The sequence below is a fragment of the Phoca vitulina genome, unplaced genomic scaffold (genome assembly GCF_004348235.1).
Source record: "Phoca vitulina isolate PV1807 unplaced genomic scaffold, GSC_HSeal_1.0 scaffold35, whole genome shotgun sequence".
NCBI classification, from domain to species: Eukaryota; Metazoa; Chordata; class Mammalia; order Carnivora; family Phocidae; genus Phoca; species Phoca vitulina.
The window spans coordinates 9,653,052-9,676,292 of record NW_022589738.1 but is presented as its reverse complement, the minus strand read 5'-3'; the positions used below and the strand labels follow the sequence as shown (position 1 = coordinate 9,676,292).

The 23,241-nt window shown below is 37.2% G+C and overlaps 1 protein-coding gene across 1 annotated transcript in view; it reads right to left on the bottom strand.

The window, feature by feature from the left end:
- CFAP47 (cilia and flagella associated protein 47) overlaps nt 1-23,241 on the bottom strand; it is a 453,685-nt gene that overhangs the window by 245,896 nt on the left and 184,548 nt on the right. The window contains exons 31-33 of the mRNA XM_032426488.1: nt 15,595-15,676; nt 13,443-13,529; nt 5,231-5,423 (exon numbers count right to left, since the gene is read on the bottom strand). Coding sequence (XP_032282379.1) covers nt 5,231-5,423; nt 13,443-13,529; nt 15,595-15,676 — 362 coding nt within the window. The remainder of the gene's footprint in view (nt 1-5,230; nt 5,424-13,442; nt 13,530-15,594; nt 15,677-23,241) is intronic.

Genomic DNA, 23,241 nt, shown 5'->3' with positions numbered 1-23,241 from the left:
ATATAAAGTTCTTTGTAAATAATAACTATTATCTGGTTTAATGAAGCTCAAAATTAGACACATTTGAAACAACAAATGCATACAAATTTAAGACCTCAACACTACATTAGTTTTAAGAATAGATAAAATTAAAAGGCCAGTACAATTTCCCAAATGTGTACTGAATATTATTTACTTTAACAAACTATCCCATGATAAATGAAATCGGGGCACCTTTAGACAGTACATAAAATAAAAGATAAATGTTGCCAAACATATTTATGACTCTGCTCCACTAAAAAAATAAAAATAAAAACAGTATTTTCCATTCATAAGAACTACAATTGTTACTTCATGAAAAAAAAATGTTGACATAGGCATCAGTTAAATAACAGATATTGGGCGCCTGGGTGGTTCAGTTGGTTAAGCGACTGCCTTCGGCTCAGGTCATGATCCTGGAGTCCCAGGATTGAGTCCCACATCGGGCTCCCTGCTCAGCAGGGAGTCTGCTTCTCCCTCTGACCCTCCTCCCTCTCATGCTCTCTGTCTCTCATTCTCTCTCTCGCAAATAAATAAAATCTTAAAAAAAATAATAATAACAGATATTATTTTGTAGAACAAAGCTCCTTTGAACAGTTCAAAATGCTCCAATTTCGGGATTTTGTTAAAAGTGCAGTCAAATGAAAGTACTTAGTCCTCTCAGAAATTAAACTTTATGTTACAAAAAGGGTCTGTTGCTGTACTCAAAATCACCAGGTGATTATAGGATGAGAAAATTTCCATTAGCCATCAAATGTAGCAATTGAAGAAAAGGGTCCAAAAGAATAACAAAGAGGATGCTTTATCACAGGCATGATCTACAGAAGAAGTAACTGTCACTAAGGTGTAAAAAAAGGTTCATCACTGAAAAACATTAACCGTTGTGTTAATAATAAAGGGCTTAAGCACATACAATACAAAGAGCTAGCAGGAACAAGAGGATAAGTGTATAAGGGCAATTGTACCTCCTTGGCAAGGCCTAAAAACGTCCCCTACTTACATGAAACAGGTGTTCACTTATTACATGGAAAATGTTTTTTGACTTTCACAACTCTTTAAACAAATCAACACATGTTATGAATTTTCAAACATAGGATGGATAACTTTTTTTATTCTTTGTTTTTGTTTCTTTGCTTTTTAACGGTGCCTCTCAGCAACTATCTGTAGTTAGGAAAGGAAACTTCCAAACTTGGACTACCGGACACCACATACTCTTGAGTAAATTCATAGAAAGTCCAGGGTTAAGAAATCTCAGTCTTCTCTCAGCGCTAAATACGAGGTGTGCTGATCAAAACATGTGACCTCAGTGTACTTCAATCAACCTACTTGCTGTGGCCACCAGAGCAAATACCCATCATAGCAGTCACAACCTTGGCCATCTCCCATGACTCTTCAAGGCCAACAGAATGAAATCCTAAAACATTGTCCTGATATTCAAAGCCCGGGATGGCCAGGCCTCTGAACCAACTTATTCCAACTTTACCACTCCATACTCTCCTTGACAGAGGACGGCTCCCTCACTTGTCACATCCTTCCTAGTTCCTATATCATTACAAAGAAATTCTATGAGAAATATATGTCAGACCTAATCTGACTGAGGTAAAGGTGCTGATAAAGACCTCAGCAGAGACATAATATGGAAACCACCTATCATGTTGACACCACTGCTCAATTCAACAAGAGTTTCTGGGAAAGCCTTAAACAACTAAAAAATTCCTTATTTGTTGCCTCACCAGGCTGATCAAGGACAGACTGTCCATAAAGATGACTCTGCAAGCTGCCAACTGATCAGTTTACCCAAAAAATGTATAAGCAAGGTCCACTGTCTATTCTCTGCAATGTTTTCTCCTTCACTATTGGAAGACAATTTCTTGGGTACAGAATTCTAGGTTAGTATTTTTTTTTTCCTCTTAACACTTTAAATACTCTACTTTCTTCCTGACTATATGATTCCCGAGAAGTTGGATGTAATTCTTATCTCAGCTCCTCTATAAGTAAGGCGTTTTTCCCCCTTTGGCTTCTTTCAAGATTCTTTCTTTATATTTGATTTTCTGCAATTTGAATATAGTATTCCCAGCTATAAAGTTTTTTTGGCGTTTATCCTGCTTGGTATTCCCTGATCTTCCTGGATCTGTGGTTTGATGTCTGACATTAATTTGGGGAAATTTTCATCTATTACTATGCCGAAGGAATTGTTATTTAAAGGAGGGGTTTTTCAGAAATACAATTGTGTACATCAACATGGATGGGACTGGAGGAGATTATGCTAAGTGAAATAAGTCAAGCAGAGAAAGTCAATTATCATATGGTTTCACTTATTTGTGGAACATAAGGAATAACATGCAGGACATTAGGAGAAGGAAGGGAAAAATGGGGAGGGGGAATTGGAGGGAGAGATGAACCATGAGAGACTATGGACTCTGAGAAACAAACAGGGTTTTAGAGGGGAGGGGGGAGGGGGGATTGGTTAGCCTGGTGATGGGTATTAAGGAGGGCACATACTGCATGGAGCACTGGGTGTTATACGAAAACAATGGATCGTGGATCACCACATCAAAAACCAATGATGTATTGTATGGTGACCAACATAACATAATAAAATTAAAAAAAAAAAAAAAAGAAATACAATTGTGAACAAATACCATTCTGTGAACAATTTAAAAGCACTAAAAAGCCACTTTCTGTGATACTATAGCCTAATTGTTTCATACTTTAGTGTGTATCAGAATCACATGGAGGGCTTAATAAAACACAGATTGCTAGGTCTCACCCTAAAGAGCTTCTCAATCTACCCTCCACAACACCATTGCACCAAGTTGTGAGGACAGTCATATTTTACCAATGGAGTGAGTCTAAGTAGAATAAGTATCAACATTGACAGATAAAAATCTGGGGAACTGAGTATTACTTTTTCTTAGTCCAAGTTAATCAAAGTGAAATCTTTCATAGAGCTTCTCCTCATGGACCTCCATAGTTACTAAACCCACAAACTTGTACTCAGGTACATATTCAACGTGGAAAGTGCTTCCTTCTACCTCAACCATTCAACCCGACTCCTACAATTTGTACCAGAAGGTACAAACTGGCAAGCTAATATATATCCAATTATCTGGAATAGGGTAGAAAAATGTATAAAACCTGAATGTGTCTCAATATTCACTCAGTTTTTTTTTTAAAGATTTTATTTATTTATTTGAGAGAGAGAGAGAGAGCACATGAGAGGGGGGAGGGTCAGAGGGAGAAGCAGACTCCCTGCTGAGCAGGGAGCCCAATGCAGGACTCGATCCTGGGACTCCAGGATCATGACCCAAGCCGAAGGCAGTCGCTTAACCAACTGAGCCACCCAGGCGCCCCTCAATATTCACTCATTTATATACACAAACAGTATTTGATATCTGTTATCTTCTAGGCACGTTTCTCGGCTCTGAACAACAAAACAGACAAGACGGTTCCTGTTAAGAAGCTCACATTCTACTGGAAGAAACAGACTCTCCATTTTATATATATAATTTTGGAAAAATGCTATTGAAAAGAACAGAGCAAGAAAGAGAAAGATGGAAGGATATGCTATTTTAGAGGGTATTGGGAAAACTTCTCATATAAAGTGATATTTGAGCAGGGACTTGAATGAAGTGAGAAATGGAATCATGAAGATAAATAGGAAAATAATAGTCCAAGCAGAAGGTAGCAGAGAAAAATGCAAAAGCTTTGTAAAAGCATAAAACTCAGTGTTTTTTTTAAGAAGGAAAGAGGCCAGTGCCTGTAATCTATTATATTAAAAAATGCAGCAAACTCTTTGAAATTAACTTGTATAGACCCTTTTGTTGGTAAAAATAGAACCATGATAATTTTACAACAAATGAATACACTAATTTTTAATATATGTACATATTTTATACTACTTTGGTTAAAGTGTTACTCCTCAGCAATCTAATAATTTGTACTTTGTTTTTTATATTTTTGAAAGGACCAAATACAATTTTATAAAATATGAATCTTACTCAATTGCAGATTCAAGTCAAATTATTTTGATATTATCAGCACATCAATTAGAAGGTACTAAAATATTCCACGTTTACTGTTGTCTAATACCAATATATCAATATATCTGTTTCAATCTTGATGTCACTATGTTTGTTGAAGTAATGCCTTCAAGTTAAGAGCAACCATAATTCAAAATCTCATTTTATTTATTTATTAAAGATTTTACTTATTTGAGAGAGAGATAGAGAGGGAGGGAGCATGAGCAGTGGGGAGTGGCAGGCAGAGGTAGAAGCAGACTCCCTGTTGAGCAGGGAGCCCGATGCGGGGCTCAATCCCAGGACTCCAGGACATGACCTGAGCCGAAGGCAGACGCTTATCTGACTGAGCCACCCTGGTCCCTGAAAGTCTCATTTTAAATCACACTCTTAAATCTTCTTCTTACTTCTAAAGTTTAGATTAAACTCTGAGGGTTCAGTATAGAAAATAAATGTAATGACTTAAACACAACCCCTTCTGAACATAAGAGGTTTGTGTGTACTTGGAAGAGGCGGGCTGAATTGAAGCCACAGAAACAACCAGCACACACACTGTCATCCATCTCACTACAATCAGTGGTTATGATGGAGGAAAAAAATACACTATACTAGCAAATTGGAACTTAAAAAAAAACAAAAACAAAAAACTGAAGGCTCTTAAGGTGGAAATTCATAGAGCCTCATTCCAAAAGCACAGAACCAGGGAGTGGCCACCTGAACACTGGAGGTCTCTCTATGAACACCCGCTTGTCTCAGTATTTGGACCTAATATGACTGACCTCCCCCAAAATTCATGAAGCATTACTGCATTTAGTGATTTCCAACATGACTGTCACAATGACACGTAAGATGTTTTCTAGTCAAATTCCACTTGATATCAACTAAGTACACACAAGGTTTGAGCATGTCACCTAAAATTTAATTCTTTATAGAGCTGAAAAGACCAGCAATGATATTAAGACTATCTTTTGTAGAGCATCTCTACATAATTTTTATCACTTACTCTTCAAAATACATTAAAGAAGCATCTTTTATTATTTCCATTTTACATGTTAAGGAAACTGATCTTGGGAAGATGTTAAGAGCTCCTTTTTGCAGAAAAGAGTCAGGTCTAGAATCCATGGATTCTGAGTCCAATTCTACATTGTCACACTAAAATTAGTAATAATTTCTTTAAAGAAAAAAATTCTCACCTTGGTGACAGTTTTTCCATATAATATGTCGGGCATTCTCATAATTTGTGTTCATCCAACTAAGCAGAATCCTTTCAGAATTAGAATATATGTTGCTGGATAAAAAACAAGGATTGACTTTTGGTGAATTCTGCACATGTATAGGGGGCAGGTTACTGCTGCAATGTGGTACAACCCGGGATAGTACCAGAACCTGAAATTGGGAAAAAGAGAGAACCTTTATTAGACCTGAACGGCAAAATTAAAAATTAATATTTGAAGAGTAAATAAAGGAAGGCATCAATATTTTCTGGTCAACTACATCCATGTAAGAGTAAAAGAAATCAGAAGACCCCCTACAATAAAGATGAAAGTCAGAGGACACGTAATAACAACTCACCTATCCAAATCTCAGCTATGTTTGAAATCCTCATGGAGGTGGGCCAGCAAGCACACAATGCATAAGTAAATATTCTGAACTACAATCTGTGAAGTCTCAAAGTCTGTAAGCTAACTTTCTCCCACTTAATTTATAAAAACCTGTCTGTGCACTCTAAGTCAGTGTCTATTTGGTTTTATTTCATAGAAAATTTGTCTAAGTCGGATATCTAGTTTTTCATGTTACAACAAATGACAAGTAATAGGAAAAAATAGGAGAGTAATGAAAAGCAATAGACAATAGTCATATGACAAGAGAATAAAGACACAAACTATTAAAAGCTAAAAAATCTTCCAAATGTCTGTTTATGTTTAAAGAAAATAATATTTTAACAGTAATGATTAGTATCATAATGAATAAATAGAATAGCAATCAAAAAATGTCATGTACTTCCCCATCAAAAAACTGAATAACATGTAGATCATGACATGAGGTGAAATTTTAATTTTACTAATCTGTTACAATTTCACAGAATTTTCTAAACTGTGTATAAATCATTCTAGTAAATCTTAACTCAAATGTATCCCAAAAATGCACAATTAATTTAAGTAAGAATTAGAAAAAGTCAGATCAGATTTAATTTTTAGAAGCTTACCTTCCTTTTGATCAGATTAAGTGGAAGAATATCACAAACACTGCTCAAACATACCATAAATGTTTATCACCCTAACAAAATTCCTTGCAGTCATTTAAGACTAAATATTATCAAGATCACAAATTTGTTGTAAAGAGAATATACTTTAAGTCCAGGAGTAAGAATTACAAAAACTAATAATTTTTAAAAAGCAGAATAGAGAAAGAAAATTTAAAAAGAAGTATTCAAGCTTGTTCATCAACAGCCCCTACCAAAGAGGACCACCTGGAAGTGATCTGGTGGTGAAGACACAAGCTTCAGTTAGGACAGGAGGTAGAGAGAAAGCTCCAAGAGAAGACTGAATCTACAGGGGAGTTTCCTGGTGGTGGAGGGCACAGCAGCAGTCTGACCTCAGCTCTAAGGCACAGCACACATCATCCAAGGGGATCACTACAGGGGTTCCAGGAAACCTGAGATGCACCTGTTCCTGATTTAAAGATAACGCCCTGCAAGCCCAGAGATCTCTTTCCCTTGTCTTCTCACTCCTATTACCCATAGGGGCTCCTGGCTCCTTAATCATCTCTTATCAGATCTCTTTCCTTCTCAGCCTATACACTAGTTTTTCTCAGAAGATACATCATCATTACTTGAAAGAGCAAAGGGATGACATCCTAAATGAGAGCACTGCAGTGTCCTACCACATGTCCAAAAGTTCTTGCATCTACACTCACTTTTCTTCCTTCTCTATGGCCACAGTGGGTGAGCTATCCCTTCGCTTGCACTAGATACCAAACCTATTCATCCTCTTTGGGACAGTCGTGCATCAGTTGCCTTTTTTTAGCTTTTGGATCTTTAACTTCTCCCTTCTCACCAGTTCCTTTTCAACAATATCAAAACATGCTCACTTACATTCAGCTTTTAGAGAGCTCTCCCAAACTTGGATTCCCCCTGATTCTTTTATCTGTTCCCTCTACCAGTTATAACTCATGAAAGAGTTCTCTACCCTACTGTCTCCACTTTTATTCCTTTTGTTCATCAAACTAAAGCCCACCTAATAACGTTTCCCCAATTCCTCACTACCCCCATACCCTGAAGGTGCCTTTGGCATCTTTGTTATCCAATACAACAGGGAATTTTTCATTGTTATCTTAAGCAACCTCTCAGTTTCATTTGATAACACATCCTCCCTCAAAGGCTTTCTTCCCTCCTTGTTCATGACACCATAAAGTGTTACTGCTCTCTTTTTGTCTATTTCGAGCTCATTGCAGGATTCTCTTCCCTTACCTATTTAAATACTGGGTTGCTTCAGTATTGGGTTTCTAACCTATGCCATCTTTTCTTTAAACTTTTTAGGTGTGTTTCTCCCAATTTTATCTCCCAGAGACCACTAAATATGCATTAAGAAACCACAAAGACCACTGATTGCTGTGGTTAAAAAATAAGGATTCAACACAATATTTAGAACATTATGTTAGTAGTAGTAACGAGAACAATTATAGCTTCATATCAGTGAGATGAATGATATAGTTACCATCTTTATCAAGGTATCTACATTTAACCAGATGATGAATGTATTGAGTTCTATATCACTTTATATATTCAGTAATTTCTTTTCTTATTTCTCTCTATTTCCACTAAATGAGAAAAGCCTACTTCATAATTACAGATTAACAGAAGAGATGCTCAGTTTGATTGTTATGGATAGTCAGGCCCAAAACGAAGCCAGAAATTATAGAGGTTTTTTTATTAAAATATACTTCATCTACTTTCAAATACCAACCAAATGCTAAGCTGGTTGATGAGCAAATCACACTCAAAGGCCAAAGGTAAAAATACTCAACTCGGGAAATAGCATTAAAGATAATAGTACTCTACTCTTCAGTGGCATTCATCTTTGGGAAAAGTTTATTTGGCTTCCATTGCCAGAAGCAATTAAAAGGTGGCACACTCTCTGAGAAACCGTTATCCTGATCGTACCCTTATTTAAAGTAAAAGCCCCCCCCTTAATTTGTTGAGACACAGCTTCCAATAGTGTCCATAGTCTTAGGGAGCAGCATGTAGGCTGCATTTCAGCTCCCAATCATCAACTCAGCTGTGCAGAAACTACATTACCATATTCAGTTTATCTGTCCATTCAATAATTCAATACATTTTATTATTATTTTTTCTTTTATTATTTTTTATTAACATATAATGTATTATTTGTTTCAGGGGTACAGGTCCGTGATCCATCAGTCTTACACAATTCACAGCACTCATCGTCAATACATTCTTTTTTCAACAAATCTTGGGAAAAAGCCAAATTTTTGATGCTTCAGTGTTTTGTAGCACATTAAAACTCATGATATTCAAATTCTATAGGTATATGTCCAAGACATGGAAAGCATTACCTGATGGATCATTTGAGCTAGCCACTTCAAAAGATGAAAATGATAAATACAGAAAAACAGTGCTAGGAAGATACTATTTTTAATCTCACTCCTGTTGGAAAAATGCATGTGAGAGTGACCTTCTCTTCATAACCAGCACATCTCAAAATTGGAAATAAAGATCTTGAATTTATAGAGATCATGATGCAATTAGGTAACTCAGTAGCCTTACTTTGATAGTATTTATAATTTTTTCTATTTAATAATGAATTCACAACAGAAGCATATTTTTAATCACCTACATTTCTCTATGAATAAAGGTTCATTTGCAACACCCCTTTTCTTGTGACCAATGGCTAATTGTCTATCAATATCTACCACCAACTGATTTTCTCCAGGTTACATTACAAATTAATCTTAAATTAATGACAAAGAAGCATTCCTCCAAGAGCATGGGCTTTCACTGATAAAGAGAATAAAACATCATCATTTATTTCTTTCTTTCACATATATTTATCACACATATGCAAATGTGTTCATACATTCCCTTATATCCAACCAAAGCATGCAATATTTGCTATCACATGTGAGAATAACTGTTTCCAAGTTGCATGCCACTGACATAATGGGACATCCTGCAAAGCCATGTAATAAAAGAATTTCATGAATTTTACTTTCTTTCCAATCATGTTTTATTGAAGCTCATTTTAAATATTCCTCACCAGGGCACTTTGGTGGCTCAGTCAGTTAAGCGTCCGACTCTTGGTTTTGGCTCAGGTTGTGATCTCAGGATCGTGAGATCAAGCCCCATGTCAGGCTCCACACTCATCGCGGAGTCTGCTTGAGTTTCTCCCTCTCCCTCTGCCCCTACCCTCTCCCCCGCTCTCTCTCTCTCCCTAAAATAAATAAATGATTGAATGAATGAATGAACGAATGAATAATAAATCTATCTTTCAAAATAAATAAAAATAAGTAAATATTCCTCACAAATATGATCCTCTGTCCTGTCTTTGCTCATCTTCTACAGAGGCAGGAAATTCTAAATAATGCCTCAGTAGAATTGGTGTCTTGCCTACCTTTAGCAGCAAATATTCCAATTTCATAACAAAGAGATTTTGAATTGGTTTGGGGAAAATGTGTTTAATTAACCAGAAAGATCACTGCTCTTCATTTAAAAATATCAAAATATTTGACACAATTGTGCCACTATTAAAAAAAAAAAAAAACTTATGACAGACAGTACGCTGAGAACTAATGAATAAACAGTTTACCTGAACTTATTATTCAGATATTTATTATTGATCACCTTTTTCTTGCCTAGATTCTGCAGTAAAAATATCACATTCACCTCTTTCAGCACATACAGACTCATCCTTTATATCCACATGAAAGCCCTATTTATATTTACATTAAAACAGCATTCTGAATTTGAGTGTTTCTGTTATTGTTTTTCATCTCTCTTGTGCTTCAATGACCCATTTTTTAGCCATCAATACATTTTTGTGAATTGGGAATATAATGCAAGGAAATAGCAACAATTAAACATGCAAATTTAACAAACAAAAATAACCAAATGACACAAAATCAAACTGGGCAAGACAAGCTATATCCTTTATCCAAACTATTAGCCAAGAAGAACTGACAAAGGTGGTCCTGGAGTGCACGCATGACCTCTAGGAAAAAGAAAATGAAAACCTAAAGGGATATGTGTGAAAATCACCATCTTCTATTTCCAATGTGTGAAACTCACCTCAACATTGCTTGCTTTCACAAGAGAAATTGCCAATCCGCTTCCGATTTAATAGAACTCCTGGAGCTACCCATGCTTTAGACACAATACATGGACAAACACAGCTCTGCAGATGACCTAACAGGGCAATCTTACCTATTCCTATGACTTATCATGGAATCAGTGAAGAATCACAAACACGTGCTGTCACCCAGATCTCTTTCCTGACTGAGGGATATACCCACCTGGTAATGACACAGGGCACCATTATACAGCATAACCAAAATTAATTTATTATGCCTTCTTACCCTATCTCATCCTGCACCCCCAACAAAATCTTATTATCATCCCTTGTCTTGTTATTTCAGTGACTGGGATCAAATTCCATTCAGTCATCCCAGCAAGACCCACTGTCATCTTTTAGCTCTTTGTCTCCTTCACCCACTGAGATCTAGTCATTCACCAAGTCCTTCTGAGTTCTATTCCTAATATTTAGGAAAGCTGCCCCTTTCTAATCTTTCCCACTACCACCAGTATTCCCGGCACCAGGCACTTAAATACCTCTCCAAACAGTTTCCACGTTGTACCAGAGTGATTTCTCTAGGATGCAAAGCTAATTATGTCAGTTTCATGTTTAAAATCCTTCAGGAACTCTGTACTGACCCTGGGCTAAAGTCCATAAAGTCCAGATTCCTTGGTATGGCTTATGAAGTAAACCATGCTCTATTTTGTGACTGGGATCACAATCCACCCCTCCTACCCCCAGCCATAGTGTGCTTCTTCCTCGGAACATAACGTGTTGTTTCTAACCTCAGGCATTTCCACATTGAATCCCCTTCGTCTTGACAAATGTTATTGTCTTGCTCCCCAATAAAACTAATCTACCACCTCCTTCTCACAAATTGTACTCTCCCTCTCTCTCTCTCTCTCTCTCTCTAGCCTATGCTCCACTTACTGCTTCACCTTGCCTAGAAAATTCCTAGTTATTTCTCAGGGTCAGGTTAAATTGATTTTCTTCCTGGAAACCTTCCCCAAGGCACAGGTAAGGTAGGATCCTCTCTGTGTGCACTCACCCTTAGTTCTTTGGGCTTACCTTAACATAGCATTTGTCATAGTTCCTTGTAATTATATATGAATAGTTACTTATATACTTCAGGACACAAAATCCTGGAAGAGAAAGACTCTATCAAGTTTACTCTTAAACCCCCAGAGCCTAGTACAGTGCCTACACCAAAATAGTTGTTAAGTAAATTTATTCAACAAGTATTTGTTGAGCATATACTATGTAGCTGACACACTATCAAATTCTGAGTTTACGGGGCGCCTGGGTGGCTCAGTTGTTAAGCATCTGCCTTCAGCTCAGGTCATGATCCCAGGGTCCTGGGACCGAGCCCCACATCGGGTTCCCTGCTCTGCGGGAGGCCTGCTTCTCCCTCTCCCACTCCCCCTGCTTGTGTTCCCCCTCTCGCTATGTCTCTCTCTCTGTCAAATAAATAAATAAACAAAATCTTTTAAAAACAAATTCTGAGTTTACAAGTAATACTTGGTTTTTAAATTCATAGACTCATAAGTTGGGAAAGAGGGATTAGATGACGTAAACATATTCATCAATGCATGCATGAATGAATAAATGAATGAGTGAGTGACTAAAGCCCACAAACCAAAATTAGGTCTAGTTTGTCCATTAAGTAGGGCATTTGCTGCCCTTCTGTTTTAGAGTTGCTCCTCCCTATCAGTGGCCAAAATTATAGATGATACAGCCTGGAGTTAAGAAAGAAAAGAAGAAAATGTCTTTTCCCAAATCTAAGTTTGGCTGAGAGTCACGAATACCCTCATACATTCTTGAGGGAATTACTCAAGAAAAAACAGGATTTCTCCCCCTTGACATCTGGCAAAAAAAAAAGGCAGGGCAGGCTGATGGAAGAAGAGAAAAGAAGGAGTAAGTAGGAATCATGCAGTAGAAAGAACTGTCTAGAGGGTAGGATTGGTAGCTGGCTGCAGTGGAGGCTTTAGGCTACCAGAGAGCAGCAAGGGGGCCTTGGGCTTCTGGGCCCCAGCAGAGAACAAGGAAGAGATAAGCTTTATCTATATCAGATGGTTTTATATGGCTAAAATCAGATGATCTGGGGAGACACAATGCACGCCTGTGGACCTTTATTTCCTCATGTCTAAACAGGAGATTACTGCTTGTGAAGATTAAACAAGCTCACATTTAGAAAGCCTCTTGTGGTGAAGAGTCTGACATAAACTACACACTGTTTAGTTACTAATTTTGTCCTCTCCTTTCAGTGACTAATTGCTACTTTTCTTTAACTTCTCCTTCATTTTCACTCTCTTGTCCCACAGCTCACCCTACCTGTGCTTTCAACCTGTGAAAACAGAGCAAAAGCCTCCACAGGTCTTAGTGGGGAAGATCTGTAGTGCCACATTTGGATCCCTAGGGAATAAGCCTTAGGACTGAAACCAGCACTTTTTTATGCAATAAAGGGGCAGGATGTGAAGGCATAATTTATGCTGTGTTAATCTACCTACACATGCAATTTGGCATGGAATAAACTGGAGAGTTTCATCAAAACTTGGTCTCGCCTACTGGTATATGATTCCTAGTGAATATCTCTCCAGAATAACATTTATAGCAAGAGTGTAGTATGTAGTACAGGTAGAAGGCATAATTTTCACTATCATCCATTCTTTAATCCTTCCTTTTAGTACCAGAATACAACTGTAGGTACCTATTTTAGGGACTACATTTCTCAATATCCCCTGCCGTGAGGTACAATCATATGACTAAACTCTGCCCAAAGGAAATGGTGCATTTTTTAGGTGACATCCTTAAACAGTTTTTACTTTTCCTCCACTAGTCCCTGATGTATTCTTCCTTGTTCTGAGAAACCGTCCCAGAGATGAAAGCCCAGGACTGAGGGTGGAAGACACACCCCACTGTCTCTAAACCACTTATTTCTCAACAGTTCCCTGAGAAAGAAAAGAAAAAAACCTCTATCTTATTTGAGCCACTGTATTTTTTAATTCTTTAATCAGCAGCATCAGCTATACCTTAACTTAGACACCATTCAGGTAAAGAAACCGAAACAAGCAGCAGTGAGCGAGAGTGGAAATGTTACCTTGTATATCTGAAGCAATACATCCGTCCACGCCCGCTTACTCCAGGCTTCAAACTGAGTCCTATCTAGAACAACAGAGTGCCTTTCCTTAGGTATACGGGAACATGCAGGCAAGGTATCAGTGAAAGAATTTAAGAAATAAAATATTACAACATTAGTTCAAATGCAAGGCAAATATAAGTTCAAAGTTTTAACTACTTAGCATATAAGGTTTTTTTCTTTTTCTTTTTACAAACTTTTGCATGCCCTATCTATACGTTCATCAAGATCACTAATTCCCCATGTGCCAGTAATAGAAACTATCAACAGAGGTAACTTTCTGGAACACATAGCCCCTTACTGAGGTCACAGATTTATTCATTCAATGTACCTACTAGCTTATTCTGTGGCAGAAGTGGCAGAATGAGATGCAAAGTTATTTGGAACTCTGAGTCCCAGAAGGAAACACATCCTTTGGATGAGCCACTGGAACTCAGCAGAGTATCAAAGGACAGGCCCCTGGGGGGCGCCTGGGTGGCTCAGTTGGTTGAGGAGTTCCTATTTTGAGGACTCTTGATTTTGGCTCAGGTCATGATCTCGCAGTTATGGGGTCAAGGCCCACGTCAGGCTCCACATTCAGCGGGGAGTCTGCTTGAGATTCTCTCTCGCCCTCTCCCTCTGCCCCTCTCCCCATTCTTGCACGCGCGTGTTCCCTCTCTCTCTCTCTCACAAATAAATAAATCTTAAAAAAAAAAAAAAGGACAAGCCCCTAGTTCTCCTGTTCACATCATGTGGGGAGTATAGTAACAGAGCCATGACGATAGTAGAGTTGCCTCAAAGCCTGAAGGCTTCTCCAAGCAATTCCCCTTCTCAATGGGTTTCCATAAAATGAACTGTATACTTTGAAAAAAACCTAGACATATCTTGTTTAATTTCTGCCTACTCTCCCCTTTAACTAAAGAAGACAAGTGGCAAGCGGTGGGAAAATTAAACCAATATTTTCCTTGGCAGATACATATTCTAAAAATTTACTTTAAGAAAACATTTACAAAAGCACACAGAATTCTTCATTTCTAGATCCCCTAAAAGAAGCAATTACTTATATATTTAAGAAAGCCATGTAATAGGGGCGCCTGGGTGGCTCAGTCGTTGAGCCTCTGCCTTTGGCTCAGGTCATGATCCCAGGGTCCTGGGATCGAGCCCCACGTCGGGCTCCCTGCTCGGTGGGAAGCCTGCTTCTCCCTCTCCCACTCCCCCTGCTTGTGTTCCCTCTCTCGCTGTATCTATCTCTGTCAAATAAATAAATAAAATCTTTAAAAAAAAAAAAAAGAAAGCCATGTAATAATTTCTACATAGCATAGAGGCCAAGGGCAGGCTGCCCCAAGATGGTCACTTTGGCACAAAGATTGAGTTTGAAGGGGTTTGGGACAGTTCCCCCCAAAATATGCCACTTTGGCATGTGGACTATTTTCAGCTGAAGGCGACTGAGACCTGCTGGGCAAAAGAGAAACTTTTGCCCATCCCTTAACTCACAGAAGAATCTAAATTGGTTGGGGGGGGGGGGGTCTTTCCCAGAATAAGCTTTATTAGGAGAGAGAAATTTTATCTGAGTGACCCATCTGTATGGCAGGGCAAACATCTAATTACCAAACATCTGCTCTTAGTACACTGTGAGGTGTATTCCTTCCCTTTGAAGTCCCAGACTCCCACCCCTTCTCCTTAGTTCAGAATGACAGAAATACCTCATTTCACCTGACTGTCTTTGGAATTTCCAGGTCTGTGTGGAGTCCCCTTACATATGCTATTAAATTTGATTTTCTCCTGTTAATCTGTCTCATGTCAATTGGATTCTTAGTCTAGCTAGAAGGACCTTGAAGGGGACAGGATATTCTTGCTCCCCAACAATAGGAACTCCACAAAGATTTTTAGACAGATATAAAAATGTGTGTGTATGTCTCTGTGTGTATATATATAAATATCTACATATATGTATATATACACATTGAAATATTTAAACATACACATATAAATAAGCTGTCCAGAGAGGCATAATCCATAGGACATTTCATAAATAAAAATATTAAGATTTTATAATGAAATCTTCTAACAATGACCAAAGACCAGTCAATTCAATAACTATGCAGATTGTTCCCTAGAAATTATATTCCCTTACTGTAATTTCAATCCACTTTTTATAATCTTCTGGTTCAAGCAGAAATTCTGGCAGCACATGAGAAATACATGCTCCTTGAGCACTAAAATCAAAAAAGAAAAATCCAGATTATTATAGTATAATACAGTTTGTACATCACCTGCATTTGAACTTCAATTAAATTATTTCAATATCATAGTTTATATGTGTATTGAATTTTATTGTTTAAATTTAAAATTTATATAATTAGCTTTAACATTTCCCTTAACAATGGAATGTGCATATGATGTTTCCTTTAGAGAATTAATAATGAGAAAGAACTTACTAAGTGCCTATAATCAGCCACATCTATCCTTGTATGATAACGGAATATAGAGAGTTATATGACTTGGCTAACCATTTTATTGTTGTATAACATAAAATTGAAAAATATCTGGAAAAACTTTGAATACAATAAGGCATCAAACAGATCATTAGTTACCCAATGCTCAGTGAATGCCTATCACAACACATATCTGAATATAGAAAACCCCCAATATAACATAATCCATCACCTATTTTTCCAGAGAATATCCAAAAATTCTGGCTTCTGTGATTATATAAACTTATAGTAGTATATCTGATGTGGCACATATGTATTTGTTATTTTATACATTTAAAAGCATATATATTCATATGTATATGATTTATCACATTCAAGATGATATTTTTTGTTGTCATATTCCTTGAATTGTTTATTAAAGATTTATTTATTTGAGAGAGAGAGAGAGCGAGTGGGGGGTGAGAGGAAAGAGAGGACGAAGGAGAGAGAGAGTCTTAAGCAGGCTCCATGCTGAGTGTAGAACCTGATGCGGGACTCAATCTCACAACCCTGAGATCATGACCTGAGTCGAAATCAAGAATCAGTTGCTCAACTGACTGAGCCACCCAGGCACCCCTTGAAATATTTTTATTCAAACTCTTCATATGCACGTCTATCACCACCAGAACTACTTTCACACAGTTTAACACAAGTTTTGGCAGGACTGTTTCCTAGCGGAGATTTAAACATTTAGGTCGAACTCTTTTAGCAAGCATAGAATGCCACCCACCATAAGCATTTATCAGAGAATATCATATCTAGTACTCTACTCTGTAGACATTTTGCAGTCCTATCACTACTGAAAAGTGAGAAAAAGAAAAGGCAGAAAGGAGTCTCAAGATGAAAGCTCAAACCTTGAAGGTAGCATAATGAATGAGAAAAAAGAAGTGAGGAAGAGAACCCTTGCAGGGGTAGAAGCAGAGAGCAGAGTTCTAGAATTGTTAAGTTTGACCTGGCCATGGGCCAGTGGAAGCTGGTGGAAGAAATCATGCCGCATACATAAAGCTCTTTCATTTTAGTCAAACATTATCCCTTCTCTTTGATTTTCATGCATTTCCCAACTGCATCTACATTACTCCTATGAATCTTCACTAGACTGGAATTATTATAGATTTAAATAACATCTAATTTTAATGGAACACTACTCCCTTACAGGAGTAGCTGACTTAAAGCATACATAAGAACTCAAATGAGATGATGATCCATTAAGTTGAAATCCTAGAGGTAAAACAAAGACAGACAGCTCAGAGACATATATAGAAACTAGAATACTTCCTTGCATCCAAAGCAAATATGGGATTTCAGAAGGAAATAATCACTTCTATTAAATGCTACTAAAAGCCTAAGAAAAATTATCAGGGAAGCATTAAACTGAAAGCTTCCTGAAGAAGGAGACCACATGGTATTCATTTGAGTATGCCATAGTGCCCAGCAGAGAATAGGCCCTCAGTAAAATGTTGAGGATGAAGAATGAATTTTTTTGCATTATTAAAGATAACAGGCCCCAAATGGAGTCACTTATGCTTAGCTCCATGTCACCAAAGTGAGATTTAACTTCATTATGATTTTGGCTCTCCCAGAAATGGAATCTTAAACCAGTTAATCAGGAATCGCTTGAGCAGCATTAGTTTAGGTAATCTGCCTGACAGAACCCTACCATCCCTCCTAGAGAAAGTAACTTTGCAATAACCAATCTGCTTTTGTGCTGTAGGAGTAGAAAACTTTTCCCTCCTTACCTTCTAGGTTTTTTGCTAGTCCAATAATCAAATTGACATAAGACAGATTAAGAGGGGGAAAAAAACTCAGATTTAATTATATACCTATGGGAGCCTCACAAAGACATGAAGACTGAGAGGCAGTCAGGCAGTTGAGGCTAAGGAGAAGGGGGTAGGGGTCTAGATCCTCAAAGGGGAGGAAGACAATTCACAGGAATATGAGAAGAGCAAATGTTTGGTAAACAATCATTTGCCACGCCAGGTAGTTAAGTCTTACTGATATGAAAAGTTCTCTCTGGTAATAGCTCTCTTCCTGGTGCAGGCCCCTGTGTAAATTCTTATAGGCAGTTAGGGGAGACATAAAAATCTTTTCCAGAGTCTGCTGGGTCTCAATTGCCTTCAGTTCAAAACAATCCCCATGCCAAAGTGGCACATTTTGGGATAGCATATTCTGCTCCCCCTATTGCCTAGGTACAACTTCCTTGTTCTTGCTTCTTTCTGCCTATAAAATCTCTTGCCTTGTACAGCTCTTCCGAGCTTCTTTCTATCTGCTAGATTGGATGCTGCCCAATTCATGAATTGCTGAATAAAACTGATAAGAGATTTAAAATTTACTAAGGTAAATTTTGTTCTTTCACAGCATTTTACAGACACTGTTATCAAGTGAAGGGTAGCAGAATATTCCACTCCAAAATATACCTCTTTGGCACACCAATTATTTTGAGAAACTGCAGAACAGGAGCTCTAAAAACAGAGTAGAAGTCACCCTTTTATAAGGAAAACATACATTTATAAAGGAAATTTACATTAGAAAAGGGGCCTCCTTAGGGGGCCCTTTGGGGGGGGGTAGAGGGGGGGTTAAGTCTCAGGTAAGAACCTAGAAGGGTACAGGGGAAATTATTTTTCCTCTCCTACATGAGACTTGTTTTCTTCTTCTCATTTTGAATTTATCTCAAGACCTAACTTCATCAGTCCCTAAGACAGTATTTATGATTCTCCTTTGTCAATATATTTTATATCTGCTCAGCAGTTTTACAGAGTTGAGTTTCCTAATTGATTTAATTACACTTTTACATGCTAGGTTTTCCATTTGCGTATTTCTGCCAGGTTTACACTAAGTAGAACAAAATAAAATTAGATGTAATGAGTTATTAAATCCTCAATTTGATCTCCAAAGATTTTTGAATTTCTCATTTATTGCACAAAATATAATTTCACTTGTATAAAAGTCCTTATCCACTGTCATTGAATTCCAATGTAAAAGCTAATAACAATTATGATTACTTTGAATTTAGTACATTTATTTCCATGATAAAACATAAGCATGTATCTTGGATTAATGACCCAAATTTAATAACCATATTGCTACATTCAAATGTTGAGGAATTTTATCATAGCCAACATATCCTGATAGGCATGTATTTCCTATAAAAGAACAATAAATTTGAATGGCTTGGCATTAATTCCAAAATCATTCTTCCATACTTGCATCCTCACACCATAAAATGTCAAAACAGAAACCACCCATGTTAATGTCAACACTACTGGGACCTATACCAACAAAAGTGCTGCAAGAATAACATGACAATTCCAAGTACCATGGAATTTAATGATGCTATCAGAAAACTGTTTCATTTCTATAATGCACAAACAACAAAGATTTAAGTGTCAGAACCTTTTTCTTTGGTTCACAGTTAATATTTCATTAGATATTCAAACACTACTTTCTTTTGGTAAATAATAATTATAATTAAAGCCTTCTAAAAGAAAAGATACAAACACAACTTTCTAAAATAAAAATGGCATTAGAAAGTTTGCCTTATTGAATTAAAGCATTTACTTTAATAAATCAATCATCAAGGATCAAGAGTAGGACATGGTAAAATTAAAACAAAAGTCATGTGCTTTCTATTTTAAAATTATAAAAACTTTTTAAAAGTTCCTATTTTATGTAATAAAGACACACTTGATAAATATTGATTTTCTGGCCATTTTATGTCAATAAAACTTTTCTTTCTAATAGAACAACAGACTTTTAAAATATTCTATTTCAGTGATAATGATATCACAACAATCAGCTTTCAGTATGTCACTAATGGCTACCATATTGAAGAAACTTCAGGAAACATTTTAGCATATGAAAGCCATAGATCATAGTTTATTGCATTTAAATTCATCATCATCATCATCTACTGTGTGTCATGTAATACATACTTTATTATTTCTAATTCTATTATCAACCAAGTTTGGGAATTAACATCTTCAACTTTACAGATATTGAAATTGAAGCTTAAACAGATTAACTTGTGCAAAGTCACAGAAGTACAGAAGAGCTAGAATTTAAGCCTGCATCTACCTAATTCAAAAGCCATGCTTTTACCAAAATAAAGTGAATTCTTCCAGAATCACTCTTAGACTGCCGCTTTAAAATATTTTCATTCTTAGATGCAATTCCCTTAAATAAGATACCATAATGGTCATGCATAAGTAAGAAGGGTATAAAGTTTTCAAAGATAAAAGAAATGAAGTCACAAATGGAATTAAATTTAAAGGGAAGTGAGTTGGTTTCCTAAGTGTATTTATTTTTGTGAATGAAAAATTTATTTAAAAATCAATGGTATTGGGGCGCCTGGGTGGCTCAGTTGGTTAAATGTCTGCCTTCGACTCAGGTCATGATCACAGGGTCCTGGGATCAACCTCTGCATTGGGCTCCCTGCTCAGTGAGGAGTCTACTTCTTCTTCTCCCTCTGCCCCTCCCCCCACTCATGCTCTCTTTCTCTCAAATAAATAAAATCTTTAAAAAAAATCAATAATATTAGAAAGTAAGAGTTATAATAGTTTTATATTATGTGCTATCCTACATTACAGTTTCAAAGCAGGATACACAGTATTTTTATTCTGCTGCTGTTTTAGTTTTATATTACGGAAATTATCAACCAAAAAAGTTTATTTTTTCAGTGAAAGTTAATTATATCATAAAAATGATGATTGTTTATAAATAAATGAAATTATATCAAAGGATATTAGGCACTGTGTTAATCTGCTCGGTCTATCATAACAGAATACCACAGTCTGGGTATACAATAGAAATTTATTTTCTCACAGTTGTGGAGACAAGAAGCCCAAGAACAAGATGGTGGAAAATTTGGTTGCTTGTGAGCCCTCTCTTCCTGGCTTGCAAACAGCTTAGGGGTCCCATCTTTATGATATCATTAACCATAATTACATTCTTAAAGGTCTTGCCTCCAAACAATTGCATTGGAGGTTAGGGCTTCAACATGTGACCTGGAGGGAGACCCAATTCATTTCATAACAGGCACAAATGACAAGAAACATTAAGGATATTATTTCACATACACGAATAAGAAATTTATTACAAAATATAATGCCTTTTTTCAAAATAGTTTTTACAACATATATGACATTGTCATGGGCTGAATTGTGTCCCCCCAAAAGTCACATGTTGAAACCCTAACACTTGGTACTTCAGAATGCGACTATATTTGGAGTTAAGGCCTTCAAAGAGGAAATTAAGATAAAATAAGGCCATTAGGATGGGCCCTAATCCAAACTAACTGGTGTCCTTATTTTTTTTTTTTTTTTTTTTAAGATTTTATTTATTTATTTGACAGAAAGAGACACAGCGAGAGAGGGAACACAAGCAGGGGGAGTGGGAAGAGGGAGAAGCAGGCTTCCCGCCGAGCAGGGAGCCCGATGTGGGGCTCGATCCCAGGACCCTGGAATCATGACCTGAGCCGAAGGCAGACGCTTAACGACTGAGCCACCCAGGCGCCCCCAACTGGTGTCCTTAATATGAAGATGAAATTTGGACACACAGACACCAGGGGTGTGTGCACACAGAGGAAAGACCATGTGAGGACACAGAGAGAAGGTGGCTGTCTGCAAGCCAAGCAGAGAGGCCTCAGAAGAGACCCAATCTGCCAACACCTTGATCTTGCACTGCCAGCCCCCAGAACTGTAAGAAAATAAATAATAAATAAATTTCTGTTGTTTAAGCCTTCCAGTCTGTTACGGTAGCCAGAGCAAATTAATATGGCTATAAGGGAATAAATGCCTTAATAGTTATTTGGGGGAGGGGGTTAGGGGGAGGGGTAGCAGGGCGTTGGGTATTAAGGAGGGCACATGTTGTGATGAGCACGCGGTGTTATACATAACTAATGAATTAGTGAACACTACATCAAAAACTAGCTCAGTTAGCTATACAGTGGCTAACTGAACATAATAAAAAAATAAAAAAATAAAAAATTTTAAAAAGTCTCTTGTAAAAAAAATTAAAATAATTAGCTATTTTTAAGAATTTATAATTTAAAATTATCAGCAAAGTTCAATGTATAACTTTCATAGTACATATTCCAACTTTTTCCAACTTGATCCTTTCTCACTGGTTACACCTTCTCTCCTGGAATGCAAATGCTTCACACCTTTCCTTCTCTGATCCTTAATTTTTCATATTTCACATTTTCTCCATTCCTATATGACTATCCTGCAACCCAATTGCAAAGTTTTATTCCTTTCACCACACAGGCTGTGAAAAACAATGTTAATAAACAAATATTCAATGAACTTTGGCCCCATTCTGTGTTATCAAGGATCCTGGGTGTTAGAGATGCCAGATGAGTGAGATGTGCTTCCTGTCCTCAACATGCACATAAATTAGGGGGGGTATAACTCACGAATAAGTCAGTAGTAGTGAAAAATAATTTACAAAGTTATACATAGCTGTGCTGTTTTCCTTAACTGATATAATCTTTCTCATTCTCTCAACCAGATTGGGTACAAAGGAATAGGGAAAAAACATAAACTTAAATGTTCACATATTTTAGAGTCCTCTAACTTCAACAGTCTCCTTACAGTAATTCTGTTTTTTGGGATAAGCAATCAAAATTTCAGACCTCCCCATCGCCGCACACGATGGCATCTGGGAAGAGGCAGATTTATTGTGTAGTAAATAAAGCTTCAACTTGAGATTTCGTCACTTTCATGAGTCTCTTCTAAAGAGACTGTATTTTTAATTTGATATTATTTTATAAAGGAGGGATCTCCAAATTGTGTAAGGCCTCTCAGAACATGGGTCAACCCTACATTTAAGCTTACATGAAGTAGGTGAGAGGGACTCTTGTACCTCTACAAGCAGATCTGTGATTACTTTTCTGGATCCTCAGTCTCTACGGCAATGCCCCCTATCACTGCCTGGAATCTAGTTGCCATGTGGGCAATTGCTGCTGAGGCCTGAGATGAGGATCTTGCATTTCTCCTCTTACCTGATCGAGGACAAAGAGGTCCCTCCTAACTGACTCAGCCACACTCCAGTCCTCATATATTTGTCATTTATACTCTGGCTTCAGAGCCAGCCACTCCTACCCTTCTGCCTCTTCAGTGGAATCCCTCTCATTTAATCTACCTCCATAACAGGCTGCCTGGGTCTTAACTCAGTCCCCTTCAGGGACTTAGAAACTTCTAGATCCCTTACAAGTCACAACAAACTCAAGCCAGTTTTGACCATTCACATGGTAGAGCCTAAGAAATGAAGAAAGGATAATTTGTTCAGTTCCATATCTAATTTTATTTATT